The sequence below is a fragment of the Pantherophis guttatus genome, chromosome 2 (genome assembly GCF_059756535.1).
Source record: "Pantherophis guttatus breed Tessera chromosome 2, ASM5975653v1, whole genome shotgun sequence".
In the NCBI taxonomy this organism is placed as follows: domain Eukaryota; kingdom Metazoa; phylum Chordata; class Lepidosauria; order Squamata; family Colubridae; genus Pantherophis; species Pantherophis guttatus.
Window position 1 is genome coordinate 289,240,370 of NC_142064.1, and position 24,575 is coordinate 289,264,944.

A 24,575-nucleotide genomic window follows, 5' to 3' on the forward strand; every position below is an offset into this window, starting at 1 on the left:
TTAAAGATTGCATGATTAAGTGGGCACAAAATTTTGCAGAACCAGTGATGTTGGAAACATGGGAAAAAATTTGGGTTCAGAAGGTTAAATTCACACAGTCGCAGAATTTGAGGGAAAATTTTTACAAAATGTTTTATAGATGGCATTTAGATCCTAAGAAATTGTCGTGCATGTACCCTAATGTTCAACCAAAGTGTTGGAGATGTGACTGCTTAGATGCTACATATTATCATATTTGGTGGACTTGTAAGAAAGTGAAGGCTTTTTGGATAAAAATTTGGTGGGTTATGCAGAATGTTTTGAAGAAAAAAATTCAGTTTTCTCCACAATTGTTTTTATTGGGTATAGTTAAGGGTTTTACACTGGGTGAAACAAAGTTGATATTGTATATGATAATAGCAGCGAGATTACTGATAGGTCAATATTGGAAAAATGAAGCTGTGCCCACTATCGAGGAATGGACTTTGAAGATGGCCAGTTTTGCAGAGATGGCGAAGATTTCAGCATATCTAAAAGATCACTCACAAGAAACTTATGAATGGGAGTGGAAAAAGTGGATAGATTATGTGCAGAACAAATATCAAACTAGGAAGTATCAGATAGCTTTTAACTGAAAGTGTTATATAAAGATAGAAATATTTGAATTTTGTGAAGATGAAAAATATATTGGGGATGGAGGGGTTCAAGTTTTATAAAAAGGGGATTTTGATTTGGCTTATATTCTGTGGAAGTCCGGGGGGGAGGGGTGGGTTAGGGGGGGTTGGGGAGGGTTACAGGGGGGTTGGGGGGGGAAATGGGGAGAAAATGTAATTGTAAAACTTTTCCAATTAAAAAAAAAAAAAAGACTTGTGGACTTCAACTCCCAGAATTCTCCACAATTCCCCAGAATGGGCTAGGCGGGAGTTGAAGTCCACAGGTTGTAAAAGAGCCTCAATTGCCCAGCCCTGGGCTAGGGTAGGCTGACGCCGCGCAGGTGGGAGGTGGGGCAGGACTCCCTACCTATACAAAGGTGGTGTATACACCTATACAAAGCTTTTATACAAAGCTGACTTCGTATAAAAATATACAAAACTTTGAAGGCTATTGCTTAATGCATTGTAAGCCGCCCTGAGTCTCCGGGGAAGGGCGGTATATAAATGAAATTAAAAATAAATAAATAAAAATAATAATTAAAAAAAGCTGCAAATTTTCCCCTTTCGCCAGGTCTGTCCCCATCTGTTGCTTAAGTTTATTAGAGTTACTCCTTGGAGAATTGAATGCAGGCATATATCATTAGACCATAAATGAAAAGAGAAAAAGAAAAGCAAATGCAAAACAAGAAAAGCTGATGGCTCCATTGAGAATTTTATGTATCTTTAGCAAGTATTTATATGACTACAGTTACTTAATTCTAAGTTACTTAATGTTACGATATACCATTAAAAAAATATGGCCCTAATGCTTGAAAAGTATCTTTTGCTCACGCATGTTTCAGCTTCTCTTCATTCTGGCCTCTTGCTAGAAAGGTAAATTGTTCACCCTAAAGCTTTCTGCATGCAGTCTACCTTGACATCTGTCATTATTCCATCACATCCTAAGAGATTTTGACGGAAAAAGGTTCCTTGCTTCTGCGTTCATCCTGGTTGACACAGTGATTAATTTGACACAGTGGATGGAGGTTGGATTGAGGGGTCCTTGGTGCCCTCTGAGGTTGGTTGGTGCACTGAGGATCTTCCCTCGTTTGGCTAATGAAAGGTCTGCAACAACACAATCAAGCTCAGAGACCACCAAGGACCCCTCATTTCAACCGTGACCTACACATTTTCTCCTTTGTTGGCAGGCTGGATTATTTTTGGTATCTGGACATCCCAGAGAAAGTTCCCATTCACATTTCTGTGTGTTTCATCAGGAAGGACTGAAGTAATTTTTTGTAGTTCTTATTTTCATGATATTTTGGACCTCGTTGCTTTCCAAAGATCTTCCTTCTTGATTGATCCTTTGCAATGTTAGCACACCAGAGTGGTTTTCATTCTGATATCCTGGAGTATGTCTAATTTGGGAGGGAGGGAGTAGGTCAGAGCCATCATTTATTGCCATTGGAACTTCAAATGGTTACTTAATAAATTATTGTAAATCAGGGACTGCCTGGGTTGGCCAGCAGGCTGCCTACCTATGGCAACTTAATATGCGTCCACATATCCCTACCACTGCTTTCTCTTCTCTTCTTTTACACAACTATGTGAAAGTAGTTGCCATGGCACTGAAACAAGGATAACTGCAACATAAGTAAACAGTGTAGCCAGGCAGCTGGGAAGGCAGACAAAATTCTGAGATGCATCACCAGATGTATCACCATCAGCAAAAAGGAGCTCCTATCCCTCTACATAGGGCTTTAGTGAGACTCCATTTGGAATACTGTGTCCAGTTCTGGAGACCTCACTTTAAAAAAGTTATTGATAAGATTGTGTGAGTCCAGAGATGGGCAACACGAGGAAAGGCAAGGAAAGATCACCACAAAATAAGGAGAAAGAGCCTATGAATTGCATTTTCTAATTCAGCATCACTATAACCCCCTTTTCCTTATGGTTTTCTTTCTCAGTTGTTACTTGTGTTACATAATGTGAAGCAGGGTGGAAAGGCAGATTGACAATAGTAAGCAAAGGAAGAAAAGCTGAAACAATAGTAAGGGATTCAGGACTAATTGCATTTCTGCCTGCAACTCTGCTCTAGTGGCAATACTCATCAGAGGGAGTTACTTGAAATGTACCACTTAAATATTGGCATCCACACATCACTTTGAAGGCAAACGATAACCTTAATCTCCACTGATATTCATCTTTCTTTTAAAACCTCCTACTTAGCAAAAAAGCACCAGGATGGATTGAGGATTCAAAATCAAAATCAGAAGAGCTGGAAGGGAACTTGGAGCTCTTCTAGTCCAACCCCCCACCCAAGCAGGGGGCTCTGACAAATGGCAGTCCAATCTCTTCTTCAAACCTACCAGCGACGAAGCGCCCTCAGCTTCTGAAGGCAAGCTCTTCCATTGGTTGATTGTTCTGTCAGAAAATTTCTCCTTATTTCTGGGTAGAATCGCTCCTTGATAAGTTTCCATCCATTATTCCTTGACCCCATCCTCTCTGTGGCAGCCCCTCAAATATTGGAACACTGCTATCCTGTCCCCCAAGGTCCTTCTCTTCACTAGCCTACCCATCCCCAATTCCTATAACAGTTCTTGTTTTAGTTTTCCGGCCTTTAATCAGCTTAGCTGCTCCTTTGCTCTTTTTCCAAAGTTTCAACATCTTTTTTGTAATGTGATGACCCAAAGGGGATGCGGTATTCCGGGTGTGGTCTTACTAAGGCTTTATGAAGTGGTAGTAATACTTCATGTGATTTTGATTCTATGCCTCTGTTTATACAACCAAGGATTGTATTCGCTTTTTTTGGCTGCTGCCGTACACAGGTGATTCATGCTTCATTGATCATCCATTCCGACTCCAAGGACCCTTCACAGTTACTATTTTCCAGCCAGGTTTCAGGTAATCTGTTTTTCCTGCCCAGGTGTAAAAGCTTACTTTTCTCCACATTAAATTTCATTTTGCTGGATTCTACCTTGTCTCCTTTGGATCAGGAAAGCACAATATGCATACAGATCAAAATCTATAGAGACGTGGTGGATCAGTGGATAGAATACAGTACTATAGGCTAATTGCCCACAGCCAGAAGTTTGACTCTGACAGGGTCATGGTTGATTCAGCTTTCATCCTTCTGAAGTGGGTAAAATGAGGACCCAGATTGCTGGAGACCATATGCTGACTTTGTAAACTGCTCAAAGAGTGCTGTAAAGCATTGTGGACTGGTATATAAATCTAAGTGGAATTACTATTGCTATACAGTTTCTTCTGAGCGTGGATCCTTTTATGAGAATTAAGACTACCTTTCTGAGCAAAGCCCTTTCCACATTCCATGCATTTATGGGGCTTCTCCCTTGTGTGGATCCTCATATGGCGAATAAGAGTACCCCTTTCAGCAAAGGTTTTTCCACATTCCATGCATTTATATGGCTTCTCTCCTGTATGCATCCTCTTATGGGAAATAAGATGACCTTTTTGACCAAACGTCTTTTCACACTCCATGCATTTATACGGCTTCTCCCCTGTATGGATCCTCTCATGGCAAATAAGATAAGCTCTTCGAGCAAAGGCCTTTCCACACTCCATGCATTTATATGGCTTCTCCCTTGTGTGGATCCTCGTATGGCGAATAAGAGTACCCCTTTCAGCAAAGGTTTTTCCACACTCCATGCATTTATACGGCTTCTCCCCTGTGTGGATCCTCTTATGGGAAATAAGATGACCTTTTTGACCAAACGTCTTTCCACACTCCATGCATATATACGGCTTCTCCCCTGTGTGGATCCTCTTATGGGAAATAAGATTACTTCTTTGAGCAAAGGTTTTTTTGCACTCCATGCATTTAAATGGCTTTTCTCCTGGCTGGATCCTTTTTGGGGAAATAAGATTACTACGTCTTCTGAACCTGTTACCAGACTCTCTGCATTTGTATAACTTCTCCCCAGTGTGAATCCCTTCATGGGAAGTAAGTTGCCTGCTTGTTCCAAAACATGTTCCGCATTCCAAACATTTGTAAGGCTTCTCTTTTGTGTCTATCACTTTTTGAGATGTAAGGGACTTATTTCCAAGAGAAGGAATGAATGTCCCATTGTAACTTTGTCCATTGTGTCTTCTTATAGCATCTTCTCCTTTGTTTTGGCTTAAATAGTGTTCTTTTACTTGTAATTTAGCTTTGATTGCCTTCACACTTTCCCCAATATATTTTTTCCTAATTTTCTCCTGTTGGGCAAGAAAGTCTTGCATCGGAGCCTCGGTGGAAGATGAGCTTTCCTTATTCCAATCATTTGACTGATTTTTACCATGGGTTTCTGGTTCTATTCGAATTCCAAACTTCTCCGTTCCATCTTTAGCATTGATCACTTGGAATAGTTCACAGGAATCTTGATTCTCCTGCCCATTATTACCTTCAAAGCAAAAGAGAAATGAAAATGATTTCCTTCTGAATTTTTCCAAAATTCCTTTTTTTTTATTGCAAAAGTTTTACAATTACATTTTCACCCCTTTCCCCCCCCACCACCCACCCCAAACTTCCCAACCTCCCTAACCCTCCCTAACCCTCCCCTCCCCCCAGACTTCCCTATATTATACTCATATCTGATAAAGAAAGATAAAAAAAACAAACAAAAAAAACCACACACCCCTTAATATAAAACTTATGTAAAAACTTGAACCCCTCCCTCCCCTTTATAGTTTTTCTTTTTACCCTCATTACATTAAAATATTTCTAATACGTTATTTTCAAATAAAAGCTATTTGATACTTTCTAGTTTGATATTTGTTCTGAACATATTCTATCCACCTTTTCCATTCCCATTCATAAGTCTCTTGTGAACAATCTTTTAAGTATGCTGAAATCTTCGCCATCTCTGCAAAACTGGCCATCTTCAAAGTCCATTCCTCAATAGTGGGCAAAGCTTCATTTTTCCAATATTTACCTATCAACAATCTTGCTGCTGTTATCATATACAATATCAGTTTTATTTCACCCGATGTAAAACCCTTAACTATACCCAATAAAAACAATTGTGGAGAGAATTGAATTTTTTTCTTCAAAACATTCTGCATGACCCACCAAATTTTTATCCAAAAAGCCTTAACTTTCCTACAGGTCCACCAAACATGATAATATGTAGCATCCAAACATTCACATCTCCAACATTTTGGCTGAACATTAGGGTACATACATGACAATTTTTTGGGATCTAAATGCCATCTATAAAACATTTTATAAAAATTTTCCCTCAGGTTCTGCGACTGTGTGAATTTAACATTCTGAACCCAATTTTTTTCCTATGTTTCCAACATCACTGGTTCTTCAAAATTTTGTGCCCACTTAATCATACAATCTTTAACTAATTCAGTTTCTGAATCCCTTTCTAGCAAAACATAAAGCCTTTTGATATGCATTGGACCTTTCTCTTTTATATGTCTAACCAATTCTTCCTCATGCAACATAATACCGGTTTTTTGGTCCTCTTTCCATCTCAATTGTAATTGATTATATTGTAACCAAGTTAAATTAATCCCTTCGTCCAACAGTGTCTGCAATGTCTTCAGCTGCCATCTGCCCGCATCTGTAAAAAGAACCTCTTTGTATAAAAACCCCCCGAGTGACATTATATTTGTATTCCACAAAATATGACCAAGATCCAGCCATAGCGGTATTTTATAATCCCATTTGAATCGGTGCTTCTTCCAAACTCTCATCAAAGAGTCTCTGAGTATATGACTTTTAAATACTTTATCAACTTTGTCATCATAAAATAAGTAAGCATGCCATCCAAATTCAAGATCAAAACTTTCTGCATTCAATATTCCAGTCTTTTTCCTTCCAAACCAATCACTTGCTAAGGTTAAAGCTGCTGCATCATAATATAACTGTAGGTTTGGAAGTTTAAGACCTCCTCTTTCTGGAACATCTTGCATAATTTTCAATTTCACTCTCGGCTTTTTCTCGTTCCAGACAAACTTATTCACTCCAGTTTGCCAGACTTTCAATTGTTTATCACTTTTGAGCACCGGAATCATTTGAAACAAAAAAAGAAATCTTGGCAAAATGTTCATCTTAACTGCTGCTATTCTTCCAAGTAGAGACAGCTGCAGTTTTTTCCAAGTCTCCATATCTTTCTGCACCTCTCGCCACAACACCTCATAATTATTTTGAAACAATTTCATGTTTGATTCTGCAACCTGAACTCCTAGATATTTTACCTTAGGTACAATCTCAAAACCTGCCCTCCTTTCAAGCTCATGTTTACGATCTTGTGTCATGTTTTTAGCTATCATTTTAGTCTTTTTTGGATTCAGTCTAAAACCTGAAACTTTACCATAGTCTTGTATAATGTCCTTCATCAGGATTATTGATTCCATTGGTTGTGATAGGGTAACAACCAGATCGTCTGCAAATGCCTTTATTCTGTAATCCTCTTGCCTAATCATTATACCTTTCGAGATATTAGAGTCCCGTATTGTATTTAACAAGACTTCTAGTGTTAAAATAAATAAAAGTAGGGACAACGGACATCCCTGTCTTGTTCCTTTTTCGATTTTGAACTCTGTTGTCAAACTTCCATTAATAATAATCTGTGCCTTTCGCTCTTGGTAAATTGCTGAAATCGCCTGTATAAATTGATCCCCAAAATCCATCTTTTTTAAAGTCTTTAGTAGAAAATTCCAATCCACTCTATCAAAGGCCTTCTCTGCATCCAAAAAGACCAGCACTGCAGGAATCTGTTTATTCTTCTCAAGATATTCCAATAAATCTATTACTTGCCTTACATTATCCTTCATGTGTCTGCCCTCGATAAATCCCGCTTGATCATCATGAATCACCTTTTGGATTACTGGCATCAACCTGTTGGCTAATACTTTCGCATAGATTTTATTATCTGTATTCAAAAGAGATATTGGTCTGTAATTCTCTGGTTTTTTAGGACCGACTTGTTCTTTTGGTATCAAAGATATGTAAGCTGTTGTCCATGATGGGGGTATTTTACCCCCTAGTTGAATATTGCAAAATAAATCTCTGAGTTGTTCCACCATTTCAGCTTGCAAAGTTTTGTAATACACTGCGGTCAAACCATCCGTACCAGGAGCTTTGGCTGTTTTTAACTGTTTAATTGCTACTATTATCTCCTCCTCTGTTATAGGATAATTCATTCTTTCCTTTTGTTGATCAGTAATTTTTGTAACTCTTTTATCGTTTAAATATTTTTCTATAAGTCCATTCTGCACCTCCTCTTTGGCATATAGTTTGGTATAATAATCCACAAAAGCTTCTTTAATTAATTTTTGTTGAAAAATTTCTTTCCCTCCAATATCAATACTGTCAATAGTCCGTATACTTTGTTTTTTCCTCAATGTGTAAGCCAACCATCTGCCCGGTTTATTAGCGTTACAAAATGTATTGTGCTTCGCATATTGTAAGTTTGTTGCAACTTGTTCCGCCATAAGCATTTGGAATTGATCTTTCAAGAGTTTTATAGCACCACATATTCTTTCATCTGTTGGATTTTTAATAAGTAACTGTTCTTTATTCTTTATTTCTATTTCCAATTCAGATCTTTTCTTTTGTCGAAACAGTCTATGTTTAGAGTTCATATGGATAAGCACCCCTCTCATATAGGCTTTGCTTGCATCCCACACAATTTCTATTGGGGTACCTTTATTCAAGTTTATTTCGAAAAATTCTTTCAAATGCTTTTTAAGTTCTGTTGTGTTTTTTTCATATCTGAACAAGTTCTCATTTAATCTCCAAGAACGTCTCTCAATCTTATCCATCTCAATTTCTATCCATACTGGGCTATGGTCAGTCAAAGCTCTTGGAAAAATCTTTGTTCTTTTTGTCTTGACAAGTAGATCATCTGACAACAAAATAAAATCAATCCTAGAGAAGGATCTATGTCTATCTAAATAAAAAGTATAATCCAGTTCTTTTGGGTTATATATTCTCCAAATATCTTTTAGTTCCAAATCTTCTTTCATATCAAAAAAGGTCTGAGGTAACCTAATCCTAGATTTCGCTGAACTCCTTTTGTCCAATTTAGAATCTATTACTCCATTCCAGTCTCCCATTATTAAAATAGATCTATAGTCCCATTGTAGTATTTTAGTATGTAACGTCTTATAGAAATGATCCTGTTGTTGGTTGGGAGCATAAATTCCTATAAAAATATGGAATGCTTCACGAATTTGCGTGTCATCCTTGCGCAGGGGCCATGCTAATCTTCTCTGTATCGTTCCAATTTTAGTATATGTGCTGCCGAAGCGAGCAGCCAAAATTCCTTTATGTTTTATGTTTGCATGTTTACAGTAGTGTGATATAGACAGTATTTCTATATTCATGAGTCCTGAAAGCTTTGAAAATATCTAGAAAACATCTCTTTCTTTACAATTATCTATATATGTGCAAATCTTAATCAAAGTCTGTTTTGAGTCATAGAATAATCAGGGGAAACACCCAAGGAGGAATAAGGAGAAAACTTAAGATTTATGGGGTTGGGTTAATTTCAGCAGACACTTGTGAGAACTGAAACCATTTTGAAAAAAGCTCCTTCTTCCACGGTGTACCTTGGAGCAGGTATTCCACCGCGTCTGTCTGGCAGGCAGGACTCCCGCTCGGCCCGTTCCTTGATCCCAATGATGAGACTTTGGAGCGAAGTCCCTTCCCTGAAGCCTCCCATTGGCTTGTAAATGCTCTTTGCACTGAGATTGGAAAGGTTGGGAGGCTTCAAGAATGGCTATTTTGCTGCCTCAAAGTCTCATCAGCTTCTAAGGGCTTTTTGGCCGGATCTGGTACAGGCTTCCGATTGCAGAGAACAGAGGCCTAAACAGAGCCCTCTCCACATTCCATGCATTTATACGGCTTCTCCCGTGTGTGGATCCTCTTATGGCGAATAAGACTATCTCTTTGAGCAAAGGCCTTTCCACAGTCCAAGCATTTATACGGGTTCTCCCCTGTGTGGATCCTTTTGTGTATTCTTAGGTAACTGCACTGAGCAAAACTTTCCACACTCCATGCATTTATAATCATGGAATTGAAGTATGAAATAGGGGGTTGATGTAAAGACAAAATAGCTGAAGCTTTTTTTTTCTATAAAAGCAGTGGTGGAATTCTGCTGGTTCTAGGCGGCCTGGCCAAACAGTTTGTTAAATTGCTGGCTCACCCCGCCCCTTGCCAATAAATAGTGGGGGCGGGGCGGGCGAGCTAGTAATTTAACAAATGGTTTGGTGTTTTTTTGCAATTTATTGGCCTTGCAACACACCGAACCGTTGGTTAAATTGCTGGCTCGCCCACCCCTCGCCCTGTCCCGCCTCCCACCTGCGTGGCGTCAGCCTACCCTAGCCCAGGGCTGGGCAATTGTAGCTCTTTTACAACCTGTGGACCAACTCCCGCCTAGCCCATTCTGGGGAATTGTGTAGAATTCTGGAAGTTGAAGTCCACAACTCTTAAAGCTGCCAAGGTGGGAGACATCTGCTGTTACACTGTAGAATCCTTTAAAGCATGAAGATGGCCAAGTATCCTCCTTGAGAGACAACAGTTGAACATCAGGAAGGCTGTTAGAGGGCAGGGCTACATTTGGAAATTTTTGCATTTTTGCAGGTGGTGCAATACGATCTGGTGTCTGCAATGGACAGCAAAATCCGGCTTCTTCTCTCCGCTCTAAGTGCGGCATCAGGATTCCACCTTGGTATATTTGCAGCACAAGGCAGCCCTCCTCTCCTGCCGCTTGGGACTCGGAGCGGTAAACAGCATCTGGTTCAGGGAGCAGCCGGATTTTGCTCTCCATTGCTCTCTCGGCCCCCTGTAAGCTCTCGTCTCTCGAGGAGCGCTCCCTGAAGTGGTGTGGGAAACTTTGGTTGGGTTTCTCGAGAGATGAGACCTTGCAGGGGGCCGAGAGAGCAATGGAGAGCAAAATCTGGCTGCTCCCCGAACCAGACGCTGTTTATTGCTCCGAGTTGGCAGGAAACGAGGGCTGCCTTGCGCTGCAAATATACCAAGGTGGAATCCTGATGCTGCACTTATAGCAGAGAGAAGAAGCTGGATTTTGCTCTCCATTGCAGACACCAGATTGGCCCCCTGCAAGAGAATGAGAGAGAGAGAGTGGGGGAGAGAGAGAGAAAGAGGGGGGGAGAGAGAATGAGAGAAAGAGGGGGAGAGAGAGAGAAAGAGAGGGAGAGAGAAAGAGGGAGAAAGAGTGGGGGAGAGAGAAGGGGGGAGAGAATGAGAGAGGGAGAGAAGGGCGGAGAGAAAGAATGAGAGAGTGTGGGGGAAAGAGAAAGGGGAGAGAAAGAATGAGAGAGAGTGGGGGAGAGGGAGAGAGAAAGAGGGGGGAGAGAAAGAGAGAGTGGGGGAGAGAAAGAGAGGAAAAGAATGGGAGAGAGAAAGAGGGGGAGAGAAAAGAATGAGGGAGCGGGGGAAAGAGAATGAGAGAAAGAATGAGAGGGGGGAGAGAGAAAGAGGGGGAGAGAGAGGAGAGAGAGAGAAAGAGGGGGGGACCCTATCCCGTCACTGGGAGTCCAGGTGCTTCAGCAAGCAGCACGCTGGATTCGTATTAGTGGTCCGTGAAATTTAAAATTATGAACTTAGTGGTCCCTGAGGTCCAAAAGGTTGGGGACCCCTGCTTTGGAGGATTTAAGTAGCTTAACTGTGCTTGCTTGCCAATACCAGAATTACAGAGTTGGAAGGGACCTTTGGAGGTCTTCTAGTCCAGAGATCTCCAATCTTGGCAACTTTCTCTGCCTGGGCCTGATGCTTCCTGAGAGGCAGGGGTCTCTCCGAATGGGACCCCCTCCCCAAAAGGCTGGCCCCAAAGCCGTAGCTCAGAGGTCTTCAAACTTGGCAGCTTTAAGACTTGTGGACTTCAATTCCCAGAATTCTCTAGCCAGCATTGGGGAGTTCTGGGAGTTGAAGTCTGCCAGACTTAAAGTTGCCAAGGTTGGAGATCGCTGGACTAGAAGATAAATGATGGCATAAATGATGACAAAAGTGCGAGGAGCTGTCAGAAATGACTTTTTTCAGCCCTCTGAGTAGTCCCTATGCACATAGGCACGGCCACCCGGTCACATGATCAGCTAGCCACGCCCATCCAGTCACATGACCACCAAGCCACACACCCCCACTAAGCCACGCCCACAGAACCGGTTGTTAAAAAAATTTTAATTTCACCACTGGAATTAAGACAACCTCTTCGAGCAAACGTCTTTCCACACTCCAAGCAGTTACTGTATATACTCGAGTATAAGCTGACCCGAATATAAACCTAGGCACCTAATTTTACCACAAAAACCTGGGAAAACTTACTGACTCGAGTATAAGCCGAGGGTGGGAAATGCAGCGGCTACTGGTAAATTTCAAAATAAAAATAAGATACCAATAAAATTACATTAATTGAGGCATCAGTAGGTTAAATGTTTTTGAATATTTATTTCAAAGAAAAACAATAAACTAGCTCTGTAAGTGGAAACAAAAACAATATGGTATCAACAATAACTTTAAAAGTACTGTATATGAGTTGGGTAGCTCTATAAATTTGTTTAATAAATACAGTGGGAAAGGTTTTTGGGGATTCCAGAATTTACATGGCACTAATTGGATTTTTGTTCTCCCTTTTATTTTGAGACATAATAGACTAGTTTTACACTATAACTAAATTACACAAGAGAATGTAGTATATATACCAAAAAATAATTCAATAACAATTTAATCTGATACATTGAGTTAAGTGATGTAGGGCTTGATCTAATTTCAGGCAAGTTCAAGCCTCTGTTAAGAGATAGCTGCATTCTCTCTCTCTCTTTCTTTCTCCCTCCCTTTCTCCTTCTCATCTGGCATTCTTAGAGCTCCACTATTGATTAGCTTAGCCCAGGGGTGGGCAAATGTGGCCCTTTTACAACCTGTGGACTTCAACTCCCAGAACTCCTGCGACAGCCAAGCTGGAAGAATTCTGGGAGTTGAAGTCCACAGGTTGCAAAAGGGCCACATTTGCCCACCCCTGGCTTAGCCTGAGCAAGGATAGCTAGCAGCCAATTACAATAAGCTTTCAATTACAATAAGCTCTCAACTCAAGCTCAGTGCACATGGGGATCTCCCTAAATAGTGAGGATTTCTTTCTTTCTCCCTTGAAGCCCCCCCCAACCCGTTTTTGCTTCCAGGGGCTGCAGGGAGTCTTGCTAGGCACACACACATCCCCATGCCCCGTTTTGCCCTTAGCAAGCCTGCCTGCAGCCCCCTGGAAGCAAAAACGGTTACAGAAAAAAAGGCATTTTTTTCCTCACTCGAGTATAAGCCGAGGGGGGGGGGCTTTTTTTCAGCATAAAAAATGCGCTGAAAAACTCAGCTTATACTCGAGTATATACGGTATACGGTTTCTCCCTTGTGTGGATCCCCTTATGGCGAATAAGATTACCTCTTCCAGCAAAGATTTTTCCACACTCCAAGCATTTATATGGCTTCTCCCCTGTGTGGATCATCTTATGGCGAATAAGACTACCTCTTCGAGCAAAGGTCTTTCCACATTCCATGCATTTATTTGGCTTCTCCCCTGTGTGGATCCTCTTATGGCGAATAAGACTACCACTTTGAGCAAAGATTTTTCCACACTCCAAGCATTTATATGGCTTCTCCCCTGTGTGCATCCTCTTATGGGAAATAAGATGACTACTTTGACCAAACGTCTTTCCACACTCCAAGCATTTATATGGCTTCTCCCCTGTGTGGAACCTTTCATGTGCTCTTAGGTCACAGCTCTGAGCAAAGGTCTTTCCACACTCCATGCATTTATACGGCTTCTCCCCTGTGTGGATCCTCTTATGGGAAATAAGATGACCTCTTTGAGCAAAGGTTTTTCCACACTCCATGCATTTATACGGCTTCTCCCCTGTGTGGATCCTCGTGTGGGAAATAAGACTACTTCTTTGAGCAAAGGTTTTTTCGCACTCCATGCATTTATATGGCTTCTCCCCTGTGTGGATCATTTTGTGGGAAATAAGATGACCTCTTTGACCAAACATCTTTCCACACTCCAAGCATTTATACGGCTTCTCCCCTGTGTGGATCCTCTCATGGGAAGTAAGTTGCCTGCTTGTTCTAAAACATGTTCCACATTCCAAACATTTGTAAGGCTTCTCTTTTGTGTCTATCACTTTTTGAGATGTAAGGAACTTATTTCCAAGAGAAGGAATGAATGTCCCATTGTAACTTTGTCCGTTGTGTCTTCTTATAGCATCTTCTCCTTTGTTTTGGCTTATATAGTGTTCTTTTACTTGTAATTTAGCTTTGATTGGCTTCACACTTTCCCCAATATATTTTTTCCTTATTTTCTCCTGTTGGGCAAGAAAGTCTTGCATTGGACCATCAGTGGAAGATGAGCTTTCCTGATTGCAATCATTTGACTGGTTTCTATCATGGGTTTCTAATTCCATTCGAATTCCAAACTTCTCCGTTCCATCTTTAGCATTGATCACTTGGAACAGTTCACAGGAATCTTGATTCTCCTGCCCATTATTACCTTCAAAGCAAAAGAGAAATGAAAATGGTAACAAGGTTAGAGAAAAAGATCAAACCGTACAAAGTCAAGTGAATTTCCTTCTGAATTTTTCCAAAATTTTTATGTTTTATGTTTGCATATTCATGAGTCCTGAAAGCTTTGAAAATATCTACAAAACATCTCTTTCTTTACAATTATCTATATATGTGCAAATCTCAAAGTCTGTTTTGAATCATGGAATAATCAGGGGAAACACCCAAGGAGAAATAAGGAGAAAACTTAAGATTTATTGGACTAGGTTAATTTCAGCAGATACCTGTGAGAACTGAAACAATTTTGAAAAAAGCTCCTTCTTCTCCGGTGTATCTTGGGGCAGCTACTACAGGGCGTCTGTCTGGCAGGCACGACTCCCGCTCGGCCTGTTCCTTGAACCCAGTGATGAGACTTTGGAGCGAAGTCCCTTCCCTGAAGCCTCCCATTGGCTTGTAAATGCTCTTTGCACTGAGACTGGAAAAGTTGGGAGGCTTCAAGAATGGCTATTATCCAAAGTCTCATCAGCTTGCAAGGGCTTTTTGGCCAGATCTGGTACAGGCTTCCGATTGCAGAGAACAGAGGCCTAAATTACTTTAGTGTGAGATCACACAAGACAAGAAGTGCAAGATCTCACACTAATGATCTTGCAGGATCTCACACTGCAGTACTTTACTCCTGTGTTCCTTACAAACTGTGGACTGCACGAGATCCAGGGCAAAAGTCTTTGAAAACAAAGAGGCCTCCCCTTTGTTCCAAAGCATTTTGCCCTGGATCTCGTGCAGCCCTTGGTAAGCAGAGAAGAGGCCTAAAGTTCTCTAGTGTGAGATCATGTGAGATCAGTAGTGCCAGATTTCCCACTATTGATCTTGTGTATCTCTCATTACTTTAGGCCTCTTTTTTTGCAAATGCACCCAACCAAGCAAAGGAACCGATGGCTCGCTACGTGCTCCTAACATAAGTCCGAGCAGGGTGGGGTGGGGGTACAGATAGGATGATTGTTGTTGCACGCCTCCGCTGTCATTTGTAAGTGTGAATGATGGCTGTGGTGTTGTAACATTCGTTATTTCAGGACTAGGAGAGAGCTAGATCGTAACTTGGTATGGTTGCTTAGTGAACTGTCGTAACTTGGAGATCACCTGTATCCTAGGATGCTCTGAGTCACATTTCATGAGGCCTTTGACCTTGAATTGGATTGGGAGAATGCTCTTCCATGGCCCGAGCGTGAAAGTTCTGTTCCCACGCAATTTGGGGAGGTTTCAGAGAACAAATGACAAACACATTCTTCTCACATGATCTCCAGAGGGCACATAAAAGCACACCCCATTCGTCTTATCTTCCACAGATAAGTTCCAATAGAAATGGAAAAATACAGATAAGGAATGCCCCAAAAGCATCTCAGCAAAGAGACACTGACTTTTTCCTTCTTTTGAGTACAAGAAGGCCAGATACTTTCCTTCTCCCTCCCAGGAGACGATATCTGATTAGTGATTATTTAATAAAAAACTAACTATAATCTGTCTTCTTGAACTCTCTGATATGGGACAAGAAAACTCTTACCGAGAGAGACCACATTCCTATAGTTTTCAAGCATGACTTCCGAATGCAGCGCTTTCTGGTCAGGATCCAGCTGAGACCATTCCTCCTCAGAGAAATACACAGCCACCTCCTCGAAGGACACAAATCTCTCCTGAACACAGGAAAAAGAACAGAACAGGAGGATTAGCAAGAGCTGTTCATCTTCATCAATGATTTAGACAAGGGGATAGAAGGGGAACTCATCAAATTTGCAGACAAGACCAAATTGGCAGGAATATCAACACTGCACAAAATAGGCTCAAGATATAGAAGGATTGACAGATTGGCATTTCTAACAAAATGAACTTCAATGGTGAGAAATGTAATGTGCTACATTTAGGAAAGAAAAACCAAATGCACTGCCATAGAATAGGTGATGCCTGGCTCAAAAGTAGTAAGTGGAACAGGGATCTTGGAGTCCTAGTGGACAATCACTTAAATGTGAGCCAGCAGTGTGCTACAGTTGCCAAAAAACACCCAACAGAATCATAGGCTGCATTAAGAGAGGGATAGAATCAAGATCACCTGAAGTGTTAGTGCCACTTTAGAATGCCTTGGTAAGACCACACCTAGGAACTTTGCATCCAGTATTAGTTGCCATGATGTAACAAAGATCTTGTGACTCTAGAAAGAGTGCAAGGAAGAGCAACTGAGACGATGAGGGGACTGGAGGCTAAAACATATGATGAACGGGTGCAGGAACTGGGCATGGCTAGTCTAGTGAAGAGAAGGACCAGGGGAGACAAGATAGCAGTGCTCCAATATATGAGGGGTCAAGTTATTTTCCAAAGCACCTGAAGGCCAGACAAGGAGTAATGGATGGAAACTGAACAAGGACAAAATTCAACCTGAAAGTAAGGAGACGTTTTCTTACAGTGAAAGCAATGAACCAATGGAACAGAACTTTCATGGGAGCTTCATCACTGGGAGCTTTCAAGGAGAGACTAGACTGCCAAAATGTCAGAAATGGTGTAGTGAGGTTGGACTAGATGACTTACAAGGTCCCTTCCAACTCTGTTAATCCGTACTTTAGGAGGTTGATAAATTACAAAAAGAAAAGTGGTCTAGCAATTCCTGCCACTGTGATACGTTTATTCCTAATTCTCGAAGGACTTTAAAAGAAGTGCTTCTTGTAAAGGCAAATTTGGAGGAGCACCTAGCAGAACAAGACAACCAGAGGAAGCTATGCTGGCTGACAGCAACTTCAACCTGCTATTCTGCTCTCCATGTTGTGGAAGGACACAAAAATAACCCAGTCCAACCAAGGGAATAGAAGGAGAGAGAACTCTGTATACCTTCTTCACTTCCTGAAAGGAGAATACAGATCTAATAACTTTTCCTTTTCTTACTTGATTTAGAGGTTCAGCCTCTGTTTGATCACCATCATAGAAACCAGAAAATTTCATTCTTTGTTTCTCTGTAAGGAATAAATAATTTCAAAATAAATAATTAACAAAATATTTGTTTTATTGATTTTTTTAGACAATTTATATGCCGCCTATTTGCACATGACGACTCAAGGCAGCTTACAAAATATTAAACCCATATTAATATAATAAACTAATAAAAGGAAAATTATATAATACATTAAAATAATAAAATCACCCCACCCCCGGCAAAAGCACCTCACAGGAGCCATTTAATGGGCTCCATCCCGCTCTGGGTTTCCCAGGCCCCCTGGCAGAACCAGGCCTTCAGCGCCTTCTGGAAGAGTGCTACTGTGGGAGGCCATTCTAATCTCTGGAGGGATGATGTTCCAGAGAGAGGGAGCTGCCACAGAGAAGGCCCTTCTTCTGGGTCTTACCAGGTGTGTCTTCCTAGGGGATGGCACCCGCAACATTCCCTGCCTCCGCACTCTGGTGGGTCAGTCAGATGTAACTAGTAAGAGACGGTCCCTCAGATAACCTGGTCCCAAGCCATGAAGGGCCTTAAAGGTGAAAACCAGCACCTTGAATTGCACCAGGAAGGAAATTGGCAGCCAATGCAGCTCCTTCAGGAGAGGTGACACTTGTGCACACCAGGGTCTGCAGAAAACCATGCGGGCTGCTGCATTTTGCACCAACTGGAGCTTCCACATGCTTGTCAAGGACAGCCCCATGTAGAGTGTGTTGCAATAGTCAAGACGGGAAGTGAATAGGGCATCAGTGACTGTTACCGATTCAGGAAGGGCTGTTTCTGGCGCACAACCCATAGTTGCGCAAAGGTCCTCCTGCACACAACCGCGGTCAAGTAGAGCAAGGATGGATGCGCCACTCATATCCTGCTCTCGCCAGAGATCATACAAAAACGTGGCCAATGATGATTCTGTCCCAAATCCAGGCCTGAATCTTGACTGGCAGGGTTCCTACCTGTCAATGAGTCCTTCAGCTTCAACCACTACAATACTCGAGCACACAATAGATACAAAGTTATGGTAAACTGCGCTAAACTTGATTGCAAAAAATATGATTTCAGTAACAGAGCCACTAATGCCTGTAATGCACTACCGGACTCTGTGGTTTCTTTCTCTAACCCCCAAACGTTAACCTTAGACTGTCTACTGTCGACCTCACCCCATTCCTAAGAGGTCTCTAAGGCAAGTGCATAAGCACACCAGCTCCCCAAAAAGAGAATATTGGAGACAGGTTTTAAATTATATATATATACACATACACATACATGCAAGTTTTGGTGCACCAGCCTGAAGATGACGAGTGGGACCTCGTCGAAACGTCACCAAGATATGCTCAAACAACCTCTGGAGCTGCTGCATAACCACCTTCTCACCCACCTTCCCCAAAAAGGGAAGATTGGAGACAAGTTGGAAATTATTCAACAGAGTGGATTCCAGGGATGGCTTCTTAAGTAGAGAGTGGACCACAGACTCCTTCAAATGCTGGGGCACTGCCCCCTCCTGTAGGGAAGCATTAATGACTGCCAGCGTCCACCCACCTGTCATCTCCCAGGAAGCTTTCCCAAGCCAGGCAGGGCTGGGTCTAAAACACAGGTGCTTGCACCCACCTATACGATCTAGGATCCTGTCCACTTCCTCAGGAGCAACAGGGTCAAACCGTTCCCAGATATCGGAGCAAGAACCTGTCTCAGAGGCTTCCACCGGACCAGCAACCACGCCGGCATCCAACTGGGAACCAAGTCAAGCGATTTTGTCTTCCAGAAAAACCACAAATACCTCAGCATGCCCCTTCAGGTGGACCTCAATCTCCTCCTTCCCCAGGAGGAGGAGGCTCACCTGAAGAGGGTCGCTGGGCAATTATCTGTAGATGCAATTAGTGTGGAGAAGTATAAATAGGAGGAGGTATTGTATAGAAAAGAAGAGACAGCGAAGGTAAGACACATGGATAATCGGAGAATCTTCAGTTACCTCCTGAAGTGTCCTGACTTTGATCCTTCCAAAGAATCCTCCTGAAAAATAGCTCCTGGGGAGGATTTGATGGGTTCTTCTTTCCCTCAGGATCTCTGATTTTCACAGTGCAGCACTTCCGATAGGAGGAAGGAAGAAACAGAATTAATGTACATCACACGACGTAAAGTGGATTCCTATATTCGGAACACAACCTCAAAGCCCCCAATATCCAACAATGTGGTTATGTCAGAAATGTGAGAAAGAAATGGAACAATGTCTTACTGGAATAGGTGGGACATTGCCACATATTATGAATGTCAGAGAGATTTCGGAAGGAGGGGTGAAGTATTCAAACAGATTCTCTATTCTCTATTGAACTCTTACCTGCAACTCGACTTGCTCCTTCTGTTCCTCCACCTGGCTCAGATGGAAGCCTTCCACCAGAGCCACCGCCTGGGAGCTGGTCTCTGCTCCATACTCCCGCACCCAGCTCTCCATCTCTGGGGGCAGAAGAGCCAGGAACTGCTCCAGAACTACCAGGTCCAGCATCTGGGCTTTGGTGTGCTTTTCTGGTCTCAGCCATCGCCTGCAAAAACCATGGATTTGGCTGCAAAGTCCTCGGGGACCCTTAGCCTCCCGGTATTGGATGGAGGTCCAGGGATGAACTTCTGAAGGGAGGAGGGTTTTCTCCTCCAGGATTTTCTGCCTGGTTCTTGTCCAGAGCTTCCCCCACTTCCCAGGCTGAGCAGCTGAAGGGCCTTTTCCGGCTCCCTCCTTTCCAAAAGGTTGTGCCTCCATCCTTTCTCTGTCCTGCAGAGCAACTGCAAATGGCTACAAGGACTCTGGTGGGTCTCCAGATGCCTTTTCCTTCACAGGACCATTTCTGGGGCTGCAGGACTGATCCCTGCAAGGGATTCCGCTCTTTTTTTTCCCAGCAAGAGAAAATTTTGCCTTGCAAAGACCACAAATGGCTTCCAGTTTCTGTATCTGAGATGGGAAGAAAAAACAAATATTAAGAATTAGAAAGTGGAATTCAGCCACTGAGCGACCTTCCCCCAACCTCCCCGGAGCCCCAAGAGGCTCATCCCAGCGCAGGACTGAGGTGCCCCCGAGCAGGGCTGGGAAGGAGGCAGCTGGAGAGGCCGCTCGCTTCTCTCCCCCTCCGGAGACAGGGAGCCTGGTGCGAATCCTGCCTCCTCCTCGCCCGGCTTCTCTCCCCTCCTGCTGGGCCTCCGCAAGGCCGACCCTCCCCTCCCCCCACTCGGCTCTTCCACAGACAGGGGGCGGGAAGGATCCCCCTGCATAGAGAGGGCGGCTGGGGAGCATGGGACCCGGGGTGGAAGCCTGAAGGGGGCCGGGCGTGGGTCTCTCCCTCCTCCGCCTCCCTTTGCCCGGGAAGAGCCCCCAACTCACCCGGGGAACGTCTGGATCTTCCCCCGCCAGACTCTCCCGCAGCCTCTCCGCCTCCTGTGGAGCCCCGGGGGTTAAGGAGAGCGAGTGCGGCGTCCTAGAGGGGCAAGCGTTTGTGATGTCATTTCCTTCCCAGCCTCCTATGGAAAGGCAGCTGTGACGTTCGCCCTCCGCTGGACCAATGGGGAAGCGCATGACGCTACCTTCTTTTAGCAGAGGGCTCCCCCTGGTGGATTAGGGGCAAAGTGCCAGGATTGTAGAAAGGGCGGGAAAGAGGAGCGCGTCTGAGGGGAAGGGACAGGGCAGGGATGATGGGCTTGGGAGTAGGAGAAAGGCCCCTGTCAATTGCTTTCTCCATCTTCCTGTCCAGGAACCGTCTGTGGAGATGGAGAAAAATCTCTCTGGAGGATTTAAAATCGCTTCCCTCAAGAACAGCTGCCCTGAAGGCTCCGCAGAATTGTGGGAGGCCTCCAAAAGGTCCAAATCCTGTCAGAAACAGCTGGGCGGTCAGAAGAGGAGGACCAGGAGCCTCTGTGGGAAACACAGCTTGTGTCTTGCGGTTGCTGGGAACTCCCGCCTGAAGGGGAGGCAGATGGGACACAGGCAGGAAGGCCACAATCAGGAAAATGATTTTAATTTATTTCTTTTTTTATTTCTCTAATTCAATACATGCAGCTGCCCTTCTCCAACTATTCGCTCAGCCTCTCAGCAAAAGGGGGAGGAGAAAGAAAAGGGATCCCTCCGGTCTCTTCTGATGAAAGAAAAGGAAGATCCTGAAAAAGGAATAGAAAGCTAAACTATGAGGAAGAAAAACCATTTTTTACATAGGGATTGAGTAGGAAGTTCATCTCAAGAAATGTGACTAGGAAGCTTAAGCCCCTTGGAGAATTTAGTTTTTTTTTTTTATTATTTGATTTATATGCCACCCTTCTCCAGACACTCAGGGCGGCTTCCAATGCATTAAGCAATAGCCTTCATACTTTTGTATATTTATACAAAGTCAGTTTATTGGCCCCACAAACTGGGTCCTCATTTAACCTACCTTAGAAAGGATGGAAGGCTGAGTCAACCTTGAGCCTGGTAAGATTCGAACCTGCAGAAATTGCAGGCAGCTGTGTTAATAACAGGGTGCATTAAACCACTGTACTACCAAGGCTCCTTTTTTGAATTTTTTTTTAATTTTAAACAAAAACAAAACATAAAACCATCATTCCAAACAATTACAGACAGTGAGTCGAACGGTTAATATTCTCTTGTGCATAAATCCATTTCTAAAATACCAATTTATAACAGAAACTTACATCTTTTGTACAGTGGTGGGATTCAATTTTTTTAACAACCGGTTCTGTGGGCGTGGCTTAGTTGGGGGTGTGGCTTGGTCATGTGACTGGGTGGGTGTGGCTAGCTGGTCATGTGACTGGGTGGGTGTGGCTAGCTGGTCATGTGACCGGGTGGGCGTGCCTATGTGCATAGGACTACTCAGAGGGCTGAAAAAAGTCATTTCTGACTGATCCTCGCACTTATGACCATCCTCACATTTATGCCCATTGCGGCATTCTTAGCAACCGTGTCAATCATTTCACCACTACTTCTCTTCACCACGGTGACAAGATAGGGTGCAAAACGTAAAATGTGGGGACAGTCGTAAGTTCAAGGACTGGTCAAAAGTGCGAGGACCGGTCAGAAATAACTTTTTCAGCCCTCTGAGTAGTCCATATGCACATAGGGATTACCCAGAGGGCTGAAAAAAGTGATTTCTGACCGGTCCTCGCACTTTTGACCGGTCATCATTTATGCCATTTATCTTCTAGTCCAGAGATCTCCAACTTTGGCAACTTTAAGCCTGGCCGACTTCAACTCCCAGAATTCCCCAGCCAGAAAGTTGCCAAGGTTGGAGATCTCTGGACTAGAAGACCTCCAACGGTCCCTTCCAACTCTGTAATTCTGGTATTGGCAAGCAAGCAGAGTTAAGCTACTTAAATCCTCCTAAGCAGTGGTCCCCAACCTTTTGGACCTCAGGGACTACCAAGTTCATAATTTTAAATTTCGCGGACCACTAATACGAATCCAGCGTGCCGCTTGCTGAAGCACCTGGACTCCCAGTGACGGGATAGGGTCCTTCAGGCACTCTCCCACCCTCTTTCTCTCCCCCCCTCATTCTCTCTCTCCCCGTTTCTCTCTCTCCCCCCACTCTCATTCTCTTTCTCTCCCTCCTCTCTCCCCCTTTCTCTCTCCCCCCCTCATTCTTTCTCTCTCCCCCCCCACTTTCCCACTCAATCCCTTTCTCTCTCCCACTCTTTCCCTCTCATTCTCTTTCTCTCTCCCCCACTCACTCACTCCTCTTTCTCTCTCCCACACTCCCCCCCACTTTCTCTCTCTCATTATCTTGCAGGGGGCCAATCTGGTGTCTGCAATGGAGAGCAAAATCTTGTAACAACTTTAATTTTATCCTCGCCTTCTTTTCCTGCTAAATATATTTTAACACCATTTTATTCAAATCTTTGAAAAAATCATTCCCCAATCTAATTGGAATTGTCTGGAACAGATATAAAATTCTAGGCAAAATATTCATCTTAATAGTTGATATCCTATCAATCAAGGAGCTCTGGTGGTTCAGCAGACTAAAGCAGTGTTAACTTATTAACATCAGCTGCCTGCAATTACTGCAAATTCAAATCCCACCAGGCTCAAGGTTGACTCAGCCTTCCATCCTTTCTAAGGTAGGTAAAATGACCCAGTTTGTGGGAGCAATAAACTGACTTTGTATAAAAGTATACAAAACTTTGAAGGCTATTGCTTAATGCATTGTAAGCCGCCCTGAGTCTCCGGAGAAGGGTGGTATATAAATCAAATTAAAAATAAATAATAATAATATAATCATCATCATCATCACCTGCAAATTTTCCCCTTTCGCCAGGTCTGTCTCCATCTGTTGCTTAAGTTTATTATAGTTACTCCAAACCCCTTGGAGAATTGAATGCAGGCATATATCATTAGACCATAAATGAAAAGAGAAAAAGAAAAAGAAAAGCAAATGCAAAACAAGAAAAGCTGATGGCTCCATTGAGAATTTTATGTATCTTTAGCAAGTAATTACATGACTACAGTTACTTAATTTTAAGTTACTTAATGTTACAACATACCATAAAAAAACAAAAATATGGCCCTAATGCTTGAAAAATATCTTTTGCTCATGGATGTTTCAGCTTCTCTTCATTCTGGCCTCTTGCTTGAAAGGCAAATGGTTCACCCTAAAGCTTTCTGCATGCAGTCTACCTTGACATCTGTCATTATTCCATCACATCCTAAGAGATTTTGACGGAAAAAGGTTCCTTGCTTCTGCGTTCATCCTGGTTGAGACAGTGATTAATTTGACACAGTGGATGGAGGTTGGATTGAGGGGTCCTTGGTGCCCTCTGAGGTTGGTTGGTGCAGTGATGATCGTCCCTCGTTTGGCTAATGAAAGGTCTGCAACAACACAATCAAGCTCAGAGACCACCAAGGACCCCTCATTTCAACCGAGAGTGAAACATTTTCTCCTTTGATGGCAGGCTGGATTATTTTTGGTATCTGGACATCCCAGAGAAAGTTCCTGTTGCAATATTTTCAGGATCAGACTCAATAAATATAGTAAGAGTTAAAGGTTTAAATATTTCTCCTTTTATTTACATTAGGCATTCTATGTTCACTGAATATTCACAGATAGAAGCAAGGAATGGGTGCGTGCAGCTCCTTATATATACAATGGGTGGAGCTAGATGCGGGAGTGGTAAATTATGAATACATTAAGAAGTAAAGAATAAATTAACCCCTGATACCCCGTTCATATACTATTTACATATTAGAGAATAAGGCATTTACATGTGACAAATCCCCCTCTAAATGCCGATTCGTTATGCTACACCAATTACATTCAGATTCAGGACAATACAAAACATATAACTTGGAAGTCAAGTATTTATGCTGCTTAGAAGGTAAAGGCTTTGTCAATATGTCAGCTAATTGTTCTGATGTCTCACAATGCACTGCTTTAATAAATCCATCCTGAGATAATTGTCTCACATGTTTAAATTTTATGTCTATATGTCTGGACCTTTGTCCAATGTCAGATCTGGA

The 24,575-nt window shown here is 42.7% G+C and overlaps 2 protein-coding genes and 1 non-coding gene across 3 annotated transcripts in view; all 3 read right to left on the reverse strand.

The window, feature by feature from the left end:
• Positions 1-20,455, reverse strand: part of LOC148116090 (uncharacterized) — a 54,247-nt gene extending 33,792 nt beyond the window's left edge. The window contains 6 exon segments of the mRNA XM_087884940.1: positions 3,998-5,014; positions 13,019-14,119; positions 15,689-15,818; positions 17,056-17,123; positions 19,068-19,182; positions 19,434-20,455. Of these exon segments, the coding sequence (XP_087741066.1) occupies positions 3,998-5,014; positions 13,019-14,119; positions 15,689-15,818; positions 17,056-17,123; positions 19,068-19,182; positions 19,434-19,847 (2,845 nt within the window). The 5' untranslated portion in view covers positions 19,848-20,455.
• On the reverse strand, positions 8,778-8,884 carry LOC117659246 (U6 spliceosomal RNA). Its single transcript, XR_004589416.1, has one exon. It is a non-coding gene; the product is annotated as a U6 spliceosomal RNA (small nuclear RNA).
• Positions 19,881-20,783, reverse strand: LOC148116093 (uncharacterized). The gene is made up of 2 exons (XM_087884931.1): positions 20,463-20,783; positions 19,881-20,036 (listed from the first exon to the last, which is right to left on the reverse strand). The coding sequence occupies exons 1-2, from the start codon at positions 20,652-20,654 to the stop codon at positions 19,881-19,883; spliced, it is 348 nt and encodes a 115-aa protein (XP_087741057.1). The 5' UTR covers positions 20,655-20,783.
• Positions 20,784-24,575: the final 3,792 nt, after the last annotated feature.

Bases quoted from the DNA above. Each gene is read 5' to 3' on its own strand.
- LOC148116093 (XM_087884931.1), bottom strand. From the start codon at position 20,654: ATGCGCTTCCCCATTGGTCCAGCGGAGGGCGAACGTCACAGCTGCCTT. The intron at 20,037-20,462 runs GTGAGTTGGGGG...TTCCCATCTCAG, and splicing joins AAGATCCAGACGTTCCCCGG to ATACAGAAACTGGAAGCCAT.